This window comes from Tachysurus fulvidraco, chromosome 18 (assembly GCF_022655615.1).
Source record: "Tachysurus fulvidraco isolate hzauxx_2018 chromosome 18, HZAU_PFXX_2.0, whole genome shotgun sequence".
In the NCBI taxonomy this organism is placed as follows: Eukaryota; Metazoa; Chordata; class Actinopteri; order Siluriformes; family Bagridae; genus Tachysurus; species Tachysurus fulvidraco.
Window position 1 is genome coordinate 7,944,490 of NC_062535.1, and position 14,111 is coordinate 7,958,600.

General features: G+C 38.9%; 1 protein-coding gene across 3 annotated transcripts in view; it reads right to left on the reverse strand.

The window, feature by feature from the left end:
• Nucleotides 1-11,265: 11,265 nt before the first annotated feature.
• Nucleotides 11,266-14,111, reverse strand: part of LOC113648947 (E3 ubiquitin-protein ligase Midline-1) — a 50,250-nt gene continuing 47,404 nt past the window's right edge. For all 3 annotated transcript variants that reach the window (XM_027156484.2, XM_027156483.2, XM_027156482.2), the window contains exon 10: nt 11,266-12,725. In XM_027156484.2, the coding sequence (XP_027012285.1) occupies nt 12,377-12,725 (349 nt within the window). In that variant the 3' untranslated portion in view covers nt 11,266-12,376. The remainder of the gene's footprint in view (nt 12,726-14,111) is intronic.

Genomic DNA, 14,111 nt, shown 5'->3' on the forward strand with positions numbered 1-14,111 from the left:
TCTTAATGACTTGCCTGTAAAAAAATAAAGGTTAAACAAACTACTCCACGTGTTGAAACTCTAACTCAGTGAGGGTTAAAAACCAATTCTGAAAAATAACAACTCATATACTTATGTTTCAACCTGCATATTTGACCGACAACATGGGAAATTACAATGGATAAAAAATGTCCTTGTGAAAATGGCAAGTTTTTGAGATGTAAAACATTGAATCCAAAATAAAATAAATCATATTAGAACTTTTTCCATCATCAGTGTGAATCTAATTTTGATATTTATTTATTTATTTATTTATTTATTTATTATTATATATATATTTTTTTACAATAACATAGTTTCGTAAGCGTACTTACATTCATAGCAATCTATGGTCAGTGTTATAAATTTTATTATCTAATATGCCATTATGTTATGTAATTCTAATTTAAGCAAATACTTATATGTCATATGTAAGAAAGAGGTATTTTATATTGCAAGCTGAAATGGTAACACATACCGAAGTACTGAGGGCTAAAGAATGGAATAGAATAGAATAGAATAGAATAGAATAGAATAGAATAGAATAGAATAGAATAGAATAGAACGGGGCAAAGAAGCCTTTATTATCGAAACATATACATTACAGTACTGTGGAATTCCTTTCTTCAACTAAGAAGGTTGGGGTCAAGGGTTTTCACATATCCCAGATTATGGGGTCAGAGCGCAGGGTCAAGCCATAGGATGGCGCACCTGGAGCAGGTGAGGTTAGAGACCTTGCTCAAGGACCCAACGTTGATGCCTCAGCAGCTTGTGGACTCGAACCCCGACCTTAACCGCTGGACCATGACGTCCTCACACGTCCTCACATGTGAATTCCCAAGTAGAATTCCAACCAGAATATTTTACAACAAGGCCAACCCAGTCGGGCTCAGCCCTAAATAGCAGTGCAGTGGCCTTTGGGAACATGTAATGTCACATTGCTGGTGGGGCAAAAAGCCTGACTTTGCCTGTGTGATGGAAAGGTATAGGCTAGATATAGTTGGCCTTACATCCACACACAGTATGGGATCTAATACCAAAATTAGGGTAATCTTTCTCCTACTCTGGAGGTCTCACAAGTGAACAGCCTGAGGCAGGTGTGGGGATATTCTGCAGTCCAAGGGTCTTGAGGTGGGCAAGGGGGTTTTCTCTATGAGGAAGAAAGATTTAACTGTCGGTGGTGCAGATGCATCAAATAGCAGTTTGGGTGTTCAACCAAATAGTTTGGAGTATTTAGGAATTAGGAAGAATGGGACAGAGTTATTACTTTTTGTTTTGTTTTTATTATTGTGATGTTAATAGTTATTAGATGTCTGTGAAAGCCACGTATAATCCATTGCAATAGCCAGATATTCAATTGCAAGAATTTTGTTCAAAAGTGGAACATTAGTGCATTTGCTCACAGCCCATTGGGCTAAATTGGACTTAAAAATTTTAATAAAATCATTGTACTTATTTTCAACACTAGGGTAGATAGAGGAACAGAGCTGTTACCTGTTACCCAACTGATTACCACTTGAAGGAGTTGGAGCCATTGTGTTAGCTGCTGGGATGATAAACCCAGGAGAGCCTTGCAGGTTGCTTGGGAGCATTTGTCAGGAGGTGCAGTAAAAAAATTAAAAAGCACTTGTTCTTGTATGGAAGGAAGTTGAGGGTTCTTCTGAATCATCTCAGTATTATAGGAGAGCCAGGAAGGATGCAGTAAAAGCCAAGGAATAGAGGGAGTTTGGAGTGGCCATGGAAAAAGAATATTTGAAGGACCTAAAGATGTTCTGCATAATTGTTCAGCATCGTGAGAGGGAGAGGAGACCACACAAGTTATATAAGTGCTGAGCAAGAATAATGACCTTTACTGGGAATAGGGTTGAGCAGCGGAAAAACCACTTTGAGGAACTCTTTAACCCAGTGAAAATGCCTTCCTGTCAGCAGCCAGTGACAGAAATCTCTGGTGTATTAGAGTCCAACATTGTGGCCAAGGTTACTATGTCAGTTAGCCAAACTTTCATAGCGACAAAGCTACGGGGATATTTGAACACAAGGTTCAAGGTTAAGATAGCTGAGAGATTTCTTCAATGTTGTATGGATAACTGGAGCAGTGTCTTCACTGTATTTATTTATTTATTTATTTATTTATTTATTTGATGTCTATGCCAGGGTTCTGGAGAACTTCTTCCAAAGCAAGTATTAAGGATTGAAAATAAAAAATACTCTTGAATCATTTACAGTTTTGTGAGGGGTATATTGTGTAAAATATGCTAATCCAATGTTATTCTGGATTCGGAGAAGGTCTATGATTATGTACATTTGTAGGAGAAGCTGGAGACATTTAAAACAATCCGTACCTGTAAATGAGAAATGCTAATATACTGTAGCGTGTTAAACCTATTATATTCATTAGCCTGTTGCCGTTATCACAGGCTCAGATCATAATTAGATCATATTTAAATAATTAAATGGAAAATCACATAAAAAAAAAAAATAGTGATGAAGGCAAAAAAAAAAAAAATAGTAATCAACAATCCCTCCTCTCTCTCTCTCTGATCTGGGTGAAATCTTTCAACATCTGCTAGCATCTGTAGTCTTTCTGTAGTCTCAGCCAATGCTTTTGCCAGACAGAACGTGCCAGTGTTGTGAAACTATGGGATTGTACCCATACCCTAGTTTGTAGGACAGCATGAAAATGGAACAGACTTTGTCAAACTTGCTGTGGCATACAGTATTCAGGTTCAGAGGAAGATACCGTGCAATATACTGTAATGCTTATACATACTGTACTGTATATAGAGAATACGATTTAAATCTGGAAGCTTTAAGTTATTCTGGAACTTTTTAATTGCTCTTGCTCAGACCCTACATGGACTACAGGGAATGAGTGCTTTATTAACGGCAGGTAAGCTCATTAAGATAAGCCTAAATATAAAGCACTCATAGACAGCACTAATATTAACTGTACAGTAGAAACACAATCGATTAGCGCCAAATTAGACCGTTAAGGATTTTTGCTTTTTCCAATTATATTAGATATACAGGGTGTTCCAGAAGTTTCCATATCAAGGGGAACTTAACACTTTTTTAGCAAAGGTCTTTCAACAGGTGTTAGATTATATGTGCGTATTTCATATGTACTAAGAATGCCTTCAAGAAAAGAAGAACATATTGAAATCATTTCCATGGCTGGATTTTACAGTTAACATGGCAAGCACATCAAACAAGACATGAGCTGCCAAACCTGTTAACAAATTCATTATGACTGGATGTGCTGAGGACCAACCGAGAAGTGGACGTCTAGGAACATTGTGACTGACATTGTGAAGGCACAACCGACATGGTGCTAGTATACATAATATGCTGTTTATGGAGATGTTTGGGATTGTTCCAATATAATTGTTATTTCTAACGTTTATCAATTCACAAAAAAAATAAATAAATCTGTATTAAAAATGTGTGTTTTTTTTTTAAATATTATTTATTAATAAATAAACCTATTGAGCAAAAACAGTGCCACGGATCAGTGAAACTCAGACTTTTCTGGCAGGCTTTTCACAGCGAGTGCTTCTGAATATGAATTTAAAAAAATTCCAAGCTGGCAAAAGCATACATTTATTGACCCGAACAGATCATAATGTGGATGTGTAATAATTGTTTCTTTCCCACAGAATAATCAGGATTAATAATCAGTAGGGTTTTTTTTTTCTTTATTTTTTTTCCCATTAATTTTTTTTTATATATGATCTTATTATATATAGTTTTCACTGATTAATACAAAAAGCACTAAGGATTCATAGGCCAATTCCCAAGACCTTCTCCAAAAAGAATCTCAGCATTCCAAAAAGAATAGCTGAGAGTTCAAGACCATAGTTTTGAGTCCTCTCCAGGGTAGCCAGTGCACTACAAAGAATCCTTATATAGAAAACTAGGGCTCTTTATCAAAATGGAAGAAGAAGATTTCTTAAAAGCTTTGAATAATTCATAAATCATTGTTTGAGGGGCTGTCTTTTGAAACAAGGCTTGCTCTAGATACGGTGTGTTATTTGCGAAAGTGAACACAAAGCTCCACTCGCTGGCTTGCTATGGCTAACATTTCCCATTAACCACACAAGAAGATTCAGATGACGTCCTGTCAACTTCCATTAAGGGAAGAACATAAGTGACATAAATAAGAAAATTTGTATACAGATATTTCTTAGAAAATACTTTTGGGAGACGTTACGATATGTTACATTTCACATAGTATATATTTTTTTATCTAGTTTATTTCATTTTTTTTATCTAGTTTATTTAGTTTATCTTTTTTATGATAGTTTATTTGGTGAATTATCAAATAAATAAATAAATAAATAAATAAAAGTCACTAATCAATCAAATAGAAGTAAATAGATGAGGAATAATTGCTTTTCTCAAGGACTCAGCAGTGGCTTTCTGAGGATGTGAACTCACACAGTTTTAACCTTGATTGATACTATTCACAAATGTACTTTACTTTGTTTATACTCCTAAAACATGCTTGTTCATTGAAGCCTGCTTTGTAGACAACCGTTCTAGCCAATGTAGAAATCTTTGTGTATCAGTGCCACCTGCAGTCATAGTTGTGTAAAATCAGTATACACTGCAACAACACTGTTACCTCCATCTTATTATATACACCAAATATGTCATGCACTATCATTTGCAAAAGACTGATTTAATATTCTCATTTAATATTTAACGTCATTTTAAGCATGGTGGCTTAGTGGTTAGCACGTTTGCCTCACACTTCCAAGGTTGGGGGTTCGATTCCCGCTTCCGGGAAGGTAAGTCTTTTAAGAATTACATGCTTTTAACGCGATTGAAATTAAAATCTCATTCATGAAATTATAGAATATAGTACATGATACCTCATTATGTCTGGCATAAACTAAATCAGTTATAATTAAATTTAATATATACTGTATCTAGTAACAGGGGGCATGATGCCTTAGTGGTTAGAACATTTGCCTCACACCTCCAGGGTTGGGGGTTCGATTCCCACCTCCGCCTTGTGTGTGTGGAGTTTGCATGTTCTCCCCATGCCTCGGGGGTTTCCTCCGGGTACTCCGGTTTCCTCCCCCGGTCCAAAGACATGCATGGTAGGTTGATTGGCATCTCTGGAAAATTGTCCCTAGTGTGTGAGTGTGTGAGTGAATGAGAGTGTGTGTGTGTGTGTGTGTGCCCTGCGATGGGTTGGCACTCCGTCCAGGGTGTATCCTGCCTTGATGCCCGATGACACCTGAGATAGGCACAGGCTCCCCGTGACCCGAGAAGTTCGGATAAGCGGTAGAAAATGAATGAATGAATGAATTTATCAGATAAATTAGGATATAAGTCAGATAAAGGACTTTATTAGGCTATTTAACAGATAAATTAGGATATACGTCAGCCAGATCTAAACGATTAGCTGTATCTCTGAGAAAGAATTAGACAAACTATTTTGTTATTGTTGTTGTTGTTTATTCTTCTTAACTTTATGGAAACGTAGATGAGATTAATAATGGATGGATTACTCAAGTCTTATAAGCTAGTTTGTATGTAAGACAAAGCAATGAACGTAAAACAGGAAGATATTAAATATACCGTATAAATTATAAATGATAAAGAGGCCAGCAAATTGGCTGTAAAGTACTGTCTGGGCTGGGGAGAGCAAAAACAGTACAGAATGAAAGTACAGATAGAAACTACCTTTCTTTCTTTTGTAGGAATCAGTAATATTCAAGAGTAATTAAAAGTCCTGCTAATTAAAGACCGGATTCTTATAGCTCTGAGAGGATGTTTTTTTCATGCATCGTGTTAAAACGTGAGGGGAAACTTACATTCATAATTAAACGTGGGTGTTTTATTAGTGTTATAAATAAATGGTATGTTTTTTTTTTCAGTCTTGAGTGTAGAGTGTATACTGAGTCATTCCTGTTTGTAAACTATTCATCTGTCAATCATGTTCCTCATAGCCTTTCTTGTTCAAGGCTAGAACTGTTATTCATGTTATTTCAATATTTAAAATATAAGTAGAGAGAAAATGATTTATTTGTAGGCTTTAGGAAAAAGTGATGGACGGATGACAGACATAATGAAGACTACCCAGGTGAAACGTTGCAATGTGCAGGCGTATAAAGCTGCCTGCCACTGATGCCTTCAGATTTCATTTTCTTACAGCTTTTATTTTCCCTCATGTGTGCACACTAAATTGCCTCTTGCTGGGATTTGCACCGCTCTCATTAGGAGAGTGTCGGTGTAACCTGCAAGATTTCTTATCTAATAAATGAGAAATTCGTCACTGATTCAAGTACAGTGATTCTCAGTGCTACTGGGACATGTGTCCGATGTCATTACGTTGTCACAGTCGATAAAATACTAACCAATGAACCAACAAACCCATCCATTCATTTATCCATCCATCCATCCATCCATCCATCCATCCATCCATCCTGTTTCCCAACCATGCATCAATCCAACCATCCATTCTTCTGTTTCTCCATCCATTCATTTATATATCCATTCATTTATCCATCCATCCATCCATCCATCCATCCATCCATCCATCCATCCATCCTGTTTCCCAACCATGCATCAATCCAACCATCCATTCTTCTGTTTCTCCATCCATTCATTTATATATCCATTCATTTATCCATCCATCCATCCATCCATCCATCCATCCATCCATCCATCCATCCATCCATCCATCCATCCATCCTATTTCCCAACCATGCATCAATCCAACCATCCATTCTTCTGTTTCTCCATCCATTCATTTATATATCCATTCATTTATCTATCCATCCATCCATCCATCCATCCATCCATCCATCCATCCATCCCGTTTCCCAACCATGCATCAATCCAACCATCCATTCTTCTGTTCCTCCATCCATCCATCCATCCATCCATCCATCCATCCATCCATCCATCCATCCATCCATTCATTGCTCTCCCACTCCCTCTCTCCCTCCCCTAATTCCAAGCTCCACCAAACCATACCTATCCATCCATCCATCCATCCATCCATCCATCCATCCATCCATTCATCCATCCATCCATACATCCATCCATACATCCATCCATCCATGCATCCATCCCTTTCTTCCTTCTTTCCTATCCTCCCTCCCTCCCTCCCTCCCTCCCTCCCTCTATCCACCCATTCTTCTACCACTGATTACACAATGTTGTTGTTTTTTTGCCAAAAAAACTGAAACTCATTTAATCCCATAGTATGTTTTGATTCCTTGCCTCATCCGCATCAGTGTGATTTGTGAAGTATTACATTACTTACACACTCTACCAGGTTTCTATGTATATATGTAAATCATAGCCTGCAGTAATGGATGTTGTTAACAAGCTGCCCCTGGATGGCTACTAAGCAATTAGAATTCTTATCATATTGCTATTTTACTTAACTAATAAATCTATTTACTGATTACCGACTAACACTGCAGCAGTACTGGATATGTATTATGTAGAACTGGATATAAACATCTCTAAATACAGCCGGTTTAAAATATACAGTGTGAAAGAATTGAAAGACACTTGTTTGCTGAATGTTGCTTCGATTTCTGTGTTATTACAACACTGGAAACTTTTCACACCTGGTGCGTATCGCATATGGTGCATACGGTGTGGGGCACGTCGTGGCCTAATGGTTAGAGAGTCTGACTCGTGATCCTAAGGTTCGAGTCTTGGGCCGGCCACAACTGTGGTGCCCTTGAGCAAGGCACCGAACCCCCCCAACTGCTCCCCGGGTGCCGCAGCATAAATGGCTGCCCACTGCACCGGGTGTGTGTTCACGGTGTGTGTGTGCACTTTGGATGGGTTAAATGCAGAGAACAAATTCTGAGTATGGGTCACCGTACTTAGCCGTATGTCACATCACATCATCATCATATGGTAGCCTAATGGTTAAGGTGTCGGGCTACCAATCGGAAGGATGTGAGTTTGAACCCAGGTACACCAAGCTGCCACTGTTGGGCCCCTGAGCAAGGCCCTTAACCCTCAATTGCTCAGTTGTACAAAAATGAGATAAAGTAAGATGAGGTAAGGATGTCTGCCAAATGCTGTAAATGTTAATATAAGAAAAGATGATCCAACTCTAAAAAGCACCAGATTAAATAGAACCCAGTCTGAGGGTCTTTTATTGGGGACCCAGTACTGGGTGGATATACAAGAATGTTGGCGTGATCATATTGGATTACATACAGAGAACATTGTGTATATAATTGTCTTAAGGTTACAATGTCGATGACATGGAGGTTTAATTGACATTAAATGGTTTACAATTGAGTACACAACGCAGTAAGTTATAAGCTGCTTCACTTAGAGCCTGAAGTCAGCGTCTTTACAACAAAATGCAACGTATTGTGTATAATGAAACCAAAGATATGTTATAGTGCTTTTTAAATTCTGAAGAGATTCACTATATGGTCAAAGGTATGTGGACATCATACTGAATTATTGCGTTTAGGTGTTTCAGCCACATCCACCCTGCTAACCGGAGAGTAAAATTAAGGACAAAGCCATGAAGTCTCCACAGACAAACACTGGCTTTAGTCACACTGAAGAGCTCAGATGCCACCTTTGCTACAAGCCAGTTGGACACTTGGACACCTGTAAGTGCTATTACTGTAAACTGAAAGCATGTACAAGCAACAGCAGAGCTCACAGAGCTTGGCCACCAAATGCTGAAGCACATAGCATATAAAAATTGCCTACCCTCTGTTGCATCACTCACTGTAGACTTCCAAACTGCATCTGAAAGCAATATCAGTACAAGAGCCGTGTGTCATAGGCTTCACGAAATACAGTTCCTATGGCCGAGCAGCTGCACACAAGCTTTAGCTCATTATGCGCAATGCCAAGTGTCAGTCGGAGTGGTGTAAAGCACACCACCGCTGGACTCTCGAGCAGTAGAAACACATTCTCTGATGTGATGAATAACACTTAACTACCTAGCAGTCTAACAGACAAATCTGGGTTTGACAGTTTCCAGGAGAACACTACTTACCAGAACGCATAGTGCCATGGGTAATACTGTATTTGTTGGAGGAAGGATGACGGTATGTGGCTGTATTTCATTGTTCTTAGTTCGTTGTTCTGACCTCAACCCAGGCCTTCTCATCCATCAGTGAACAAAAGGTGAAGGTGTGATGGTCAGGTGTCCATATGTTTCTGGCATTATAGTGTAATATATCTGAATCTGTTTTGTAATGCATTACAGGGTTACACAAACACACACAGATATATATGAATGTACTAGATACATTCAGTCATTTATTCTCGGGTCACGGGGAGCCTGTGTCTATTTCAGGCGTCATCGGGCATCAAGGCAGGATACACCCTGGACGGAGTGCCAACCCATCGCAGGGCACACACACACACACACTCTCATTCACTCACACACTCATTCACTACGGGCAATTTTCCAGAGATGGCAATAAACCTACCATGCATGTCTTTGGACCGGGGGAGGAAACCGGAGTACCCGGAGGAAACCCCCGAGGCATGGGGAGAACATGCAAACTCCACACACACAAGGCGGAGGCGGGAATCGAACCCCCAACCCTGGAGGTGTGAGGCATACGTTCTAACCACTAAGCCACCGTGCCCCCCTGTTACTAGATACAGTATATATTAAATTTAATTATAACTGATTTGGTTTATGCCAGACATAATGAGGTATCATGTACTATATTCTATAATTTCATGAATGAGTTTTTAATTTCAATCGCGTTAAAAGCATGTAATTCTTAAAAGACTTACCTTCTTTTTATGCCTCCACTACTAGGTGAAGAAAGCATTACGATTTCATGTCCATCTCTGCATCTGCCTGTCACTCTGTTACACCATCCACCTGTCTGTGTGTCTGTCTCTCTGTTCTAGTTCTACATGTTTAAGCCTACATTTTGAAATGTGACTGCATTGTCAGCTTATACATTTTCATAGCAATTGCATCATTTTGGGCAAATGAATGGGATCTGTCATCTTTCTATGTCTGGTTTTATTGCACTAGACATAAGACAAGATGCACAAAGCTTTTTTACTCACTGTTATTATATGTTATTATGCCACAGCACCATTGCCATGAAAAGACCATGATAGAATAACTTTTTAGGGACAACTTTTTAGGCTTCTCGGCCATTGTGACATCGTCGTGATTCAAACTCGAGATCTTTTTTAAGATCCCCTGGCAAAACAGCAAATCTGTTGCAGCACCTAATGCTATGTGTTTTAGTACTGTAGATGTACTGCTAACCCGGGTCATAGCACATCGATCACAAACACAATCTGCACAAAAGTTCATACACTAAATAAAATCACACATGAAGCAAAACTTTACAGTTCATCTAAATGTTATAGAAGCTGCCGGTCAACTACATTCCGATTGTTTTATACAGAGATATTATTCTATATACAGTCATCATTTCATTTAAATCAGTTTATTATAGATTGCCATGGGGGGACGGAGGCTTAGTGGTTAGCACATTTGCCTCACACCTCCAGAGTTGGGGGTTCGATTCCCACATCCGCCTTGTGTGTGTGGAGTTTCCTCCGGGTACTCCGGTTTCCTCCTCCGGTCCACAGACATGCATGGTAGGTTGATTGGCATCTCTGGAAAATTGTCTGTAGTGTGTGAGTGAATGAGAGAGTGTGTGTGTGCCCTGCGATGGGTCGGCACTCCGTCCAGGGTGTATCCTGCCTCGATGCCCGATGACGCCTGAGATAGGCACAGGCTCCCAGTGACCCAAACAGTTCGGATAAGCGGTAGAAAATGAATCAATGAATATTAGCCATTTTAATGTCGCGCACACTGTTTAGCGTAAAGACTTTAATTTATCTTTAGTCCAAAGTTTTTAGACTGCTCTATAGTTCACTATATCCACCAGCATTTAAACTGCAGATTGTGCTTCACACATTCGGTTGGTGGTTCGAATGATTAACTACAGTACTGTATGTTATTTTCAGCCACATCAAGTTGTGCTGCGATTATGTTGCACGCCATTTTCAATTCCATGGTGATGTTGCATTTCTCTGAAAGTGCTTCCCTTTTTTAAGCCTAAAAGGATTTTCTGTGGATATTGGCAACTTGACTGCGACTCAGTAGTAAGATTAATCCTGTTTAACAAATCCTCGGTTTGCTTTTGTGAACTGAAACCTAACACATGCTACCAAACAAGCGGCTAATACATGAACTGTTGCGATATATAAAAACGAAATAAAATGAAATAATACAAAAAAATGATGTGATACAAGTCTATAAAGCAACTCTTTTTAACTCAAACATTTTACCCTCAGCATCTAGACACAGACAATTTATATACACAACAGAGATGTAAGGTTATAAACTGCCAGATTATAATATGTACATACAGGATTAAGCCTCGAAATAGAATTGATATTTTCTGCTCTTTTAAAAATTTTACACAAAACTAATAGATACATTAATAATTTACTATAACAGGCAAGTGTTTTAGTCCATGTGATAATCTACGCTAATGCGGAATCTGTGCAGAAACATTTTGGATTTAATGTTGATTTAATGAGCTACGTTTATGTCAGTAAATGAACTTAGTGCCTCTGTTGCTAATGATACGTAAACAAACAAACAAACAAAAAAAAGACTGAGAAAAACAAACTACAGGCAACCTTTGACAAAAATGCTAATGCTATACAGAATACAGGATGTGTAACTTTTTTTTGTGAACACGCAACATAGACTGTGTATTTAAAATACAAATTTGCATTTCGTTACTGCTAATGTGTTCAGGAACATAAACAGATGCATATGAACAAGAGAAAACTAAAAGTAAAACCAGTTATACCGTAACAGATATAGCTTGATAAATGACAAGGAAAAGGTTTTTTTCATGTAGAAATGTAATCAGTCCTGCTGCATCGCTGAAATGTCCTTTTTATAAAGTAAAAATAGTCCATCGCTCCCTAATTTTTTTATATATCTGCACATGAAGTAAGATTGCACTAAGAGACCTAATCACACGGTCGCACTGATTTATAAGACATTAATGTGATCTTTCCCCTTTTCATAAATATAGACATAACATACAGATATGTGCAAAATTCCTCCAAAATACCTGATATCAAAGAATCGTGGTCTTCACTTCTAAAAATGTCACCACTTATTATACACTAAGACCAAAGCTAAAAAATATTTTGTTACTTTTAATTCAGGGGTTTCAAATCAGTCATGTATTTATTTTTCATATAAAGGTGGAATTTTTTGTTAAAACTTTCTCTGCATGCTTAAAAAAAATGAATGAATTGAAAATATGGTGCAGCCAAAAAAAAAGGTCATGGCTGAAGCTGAAAGCGAACTTAAGTAGCCCAAAGTCCAACAGCTTCAGTCGAAAGCCTCTACACCTTCCAGATGATCTGGGATTGGCAGACCTGTTAGAACTGTAAGACATTTGTTCCAGACATTAAATACAGGGCAAACAGGTTGGGTGAAGGTGATATGGAAGGTGTGGAGGTGCTGAGAGCTCACGGCATCGTAGAACGCCAGAGAGCCGACGTCGTAATCCAGGAGCACGCCGACTCGTCTCAGGTGTGGTGAAGGATCAATGGCCATCTCTTTGCTGTTGTGGCGAACCACCCAGGAGTTGTTACAACGACAAAGCACCCACGAAAAAGGGTTCTTCCCAATCCACTCATGCTTGGGTGCTGACTTATAGGCGATGCCCACTGCATACCTGAGACAAATAACAGTCCGGTTTTGTGAAGTCAGGTCAGTTTAAATGGCATTGGTTTATTGTCATTGTCAATCATGCAATTATCCAGTCAACCAATCACGTGGCAGCAAAGCAGCACCAACAGTCATGCAGATACAGGTCAAGAGCTCCAAGTAGAGGTCTTCACGGGTCCACTTAGATCTGAAAACCCGAGGTCCGACCCGAGACCCGAGCGAGTTCGGGTCTAAAAGTGTCACGTGTACCTCGGACACAGGTCGGGTATAATAATAGCGGCATCGGGTCTCGGGTAATTTAAAATGAATGTGTTTTTACCGAACCGACCCGAGAAAACCCGAACTACTGCATCTCACGTGTGTGTGTGCATCGACTCGAGTCCTTTTCCAACCTCTCCTCTGTTTGCCAAGACCGCCTTGAAACAGACCTGTCAATCAATTTTAAATCCACGCTATAGCGGTTACTTTAGTGTAGAGTTATGCAACATTCGGGTTAGTCGGGTTAAAAAAAATTTGCCAACGGGTCGGGTCGGACTCGGGTCTAATTTTTACGGGTTTGTCTCGGGTCGGGTCTTTCTTAAAAAAAATAAATCATGCACGTCGGGTTCAGGTAAAAAGTGATTCGGGTCACTTCGGGTCGGGTACATTTCTTTAGACCCGAGAAGACCTCTAGCTCAGGGTAAAGTTCACTGGGGCTTGATGGTGCCACCGGGGCTAGATTGAGTATTTCAGAAATCTCCTAGGAGTCTCTAATGTTTACACAAAACAGGGTGAGAAACTAAACAACTGGCTGTTCTGAGAATAAAAACATCACACTGATGAGAGAAAACAGAAGAAGAACAGAAGATCGTTATGAACTCAGCACACAATCTACATCTGTGGTGAACAGAAATGTACTACATTTAATTAAGGAATTTATAATAGTTTGCTGACTTGCGTGAACACTGACTGAATGAAACTGAACAGTTGCAGTCTGTGAAAACTCATCAGTATTCTTTTTCCAGTCTTCAGTTTCCATTTAGTCTATAAAGTACTGTACAATTGAAACTTGGCTGAGTTCCTCTCAGGAACATGAAAAATAAGGCTCAGTCCTTCATATTATTATGTTTGTCTATCTATTCCAGTGTAGGCCATATAAAATAATTTAGTCATTGTTACATGGAGTCCGTATCGTATTAACATTCACACAAGTGCACTTTAAGTGTACTTTAAATCACTCAAATGTAAAATAGAATAGCTCACATTTGTCACATCGGCCTTGTGTATTGTGTGTGACGGCTAGGAATCCAACGTAATTACCATACTTCAATTTACAAAGCAACTATTATTCACTACTGAACAGTGTGAACAAAAAACTCTTACTGCTTCGACACATTCATAACTAAGTTTATTT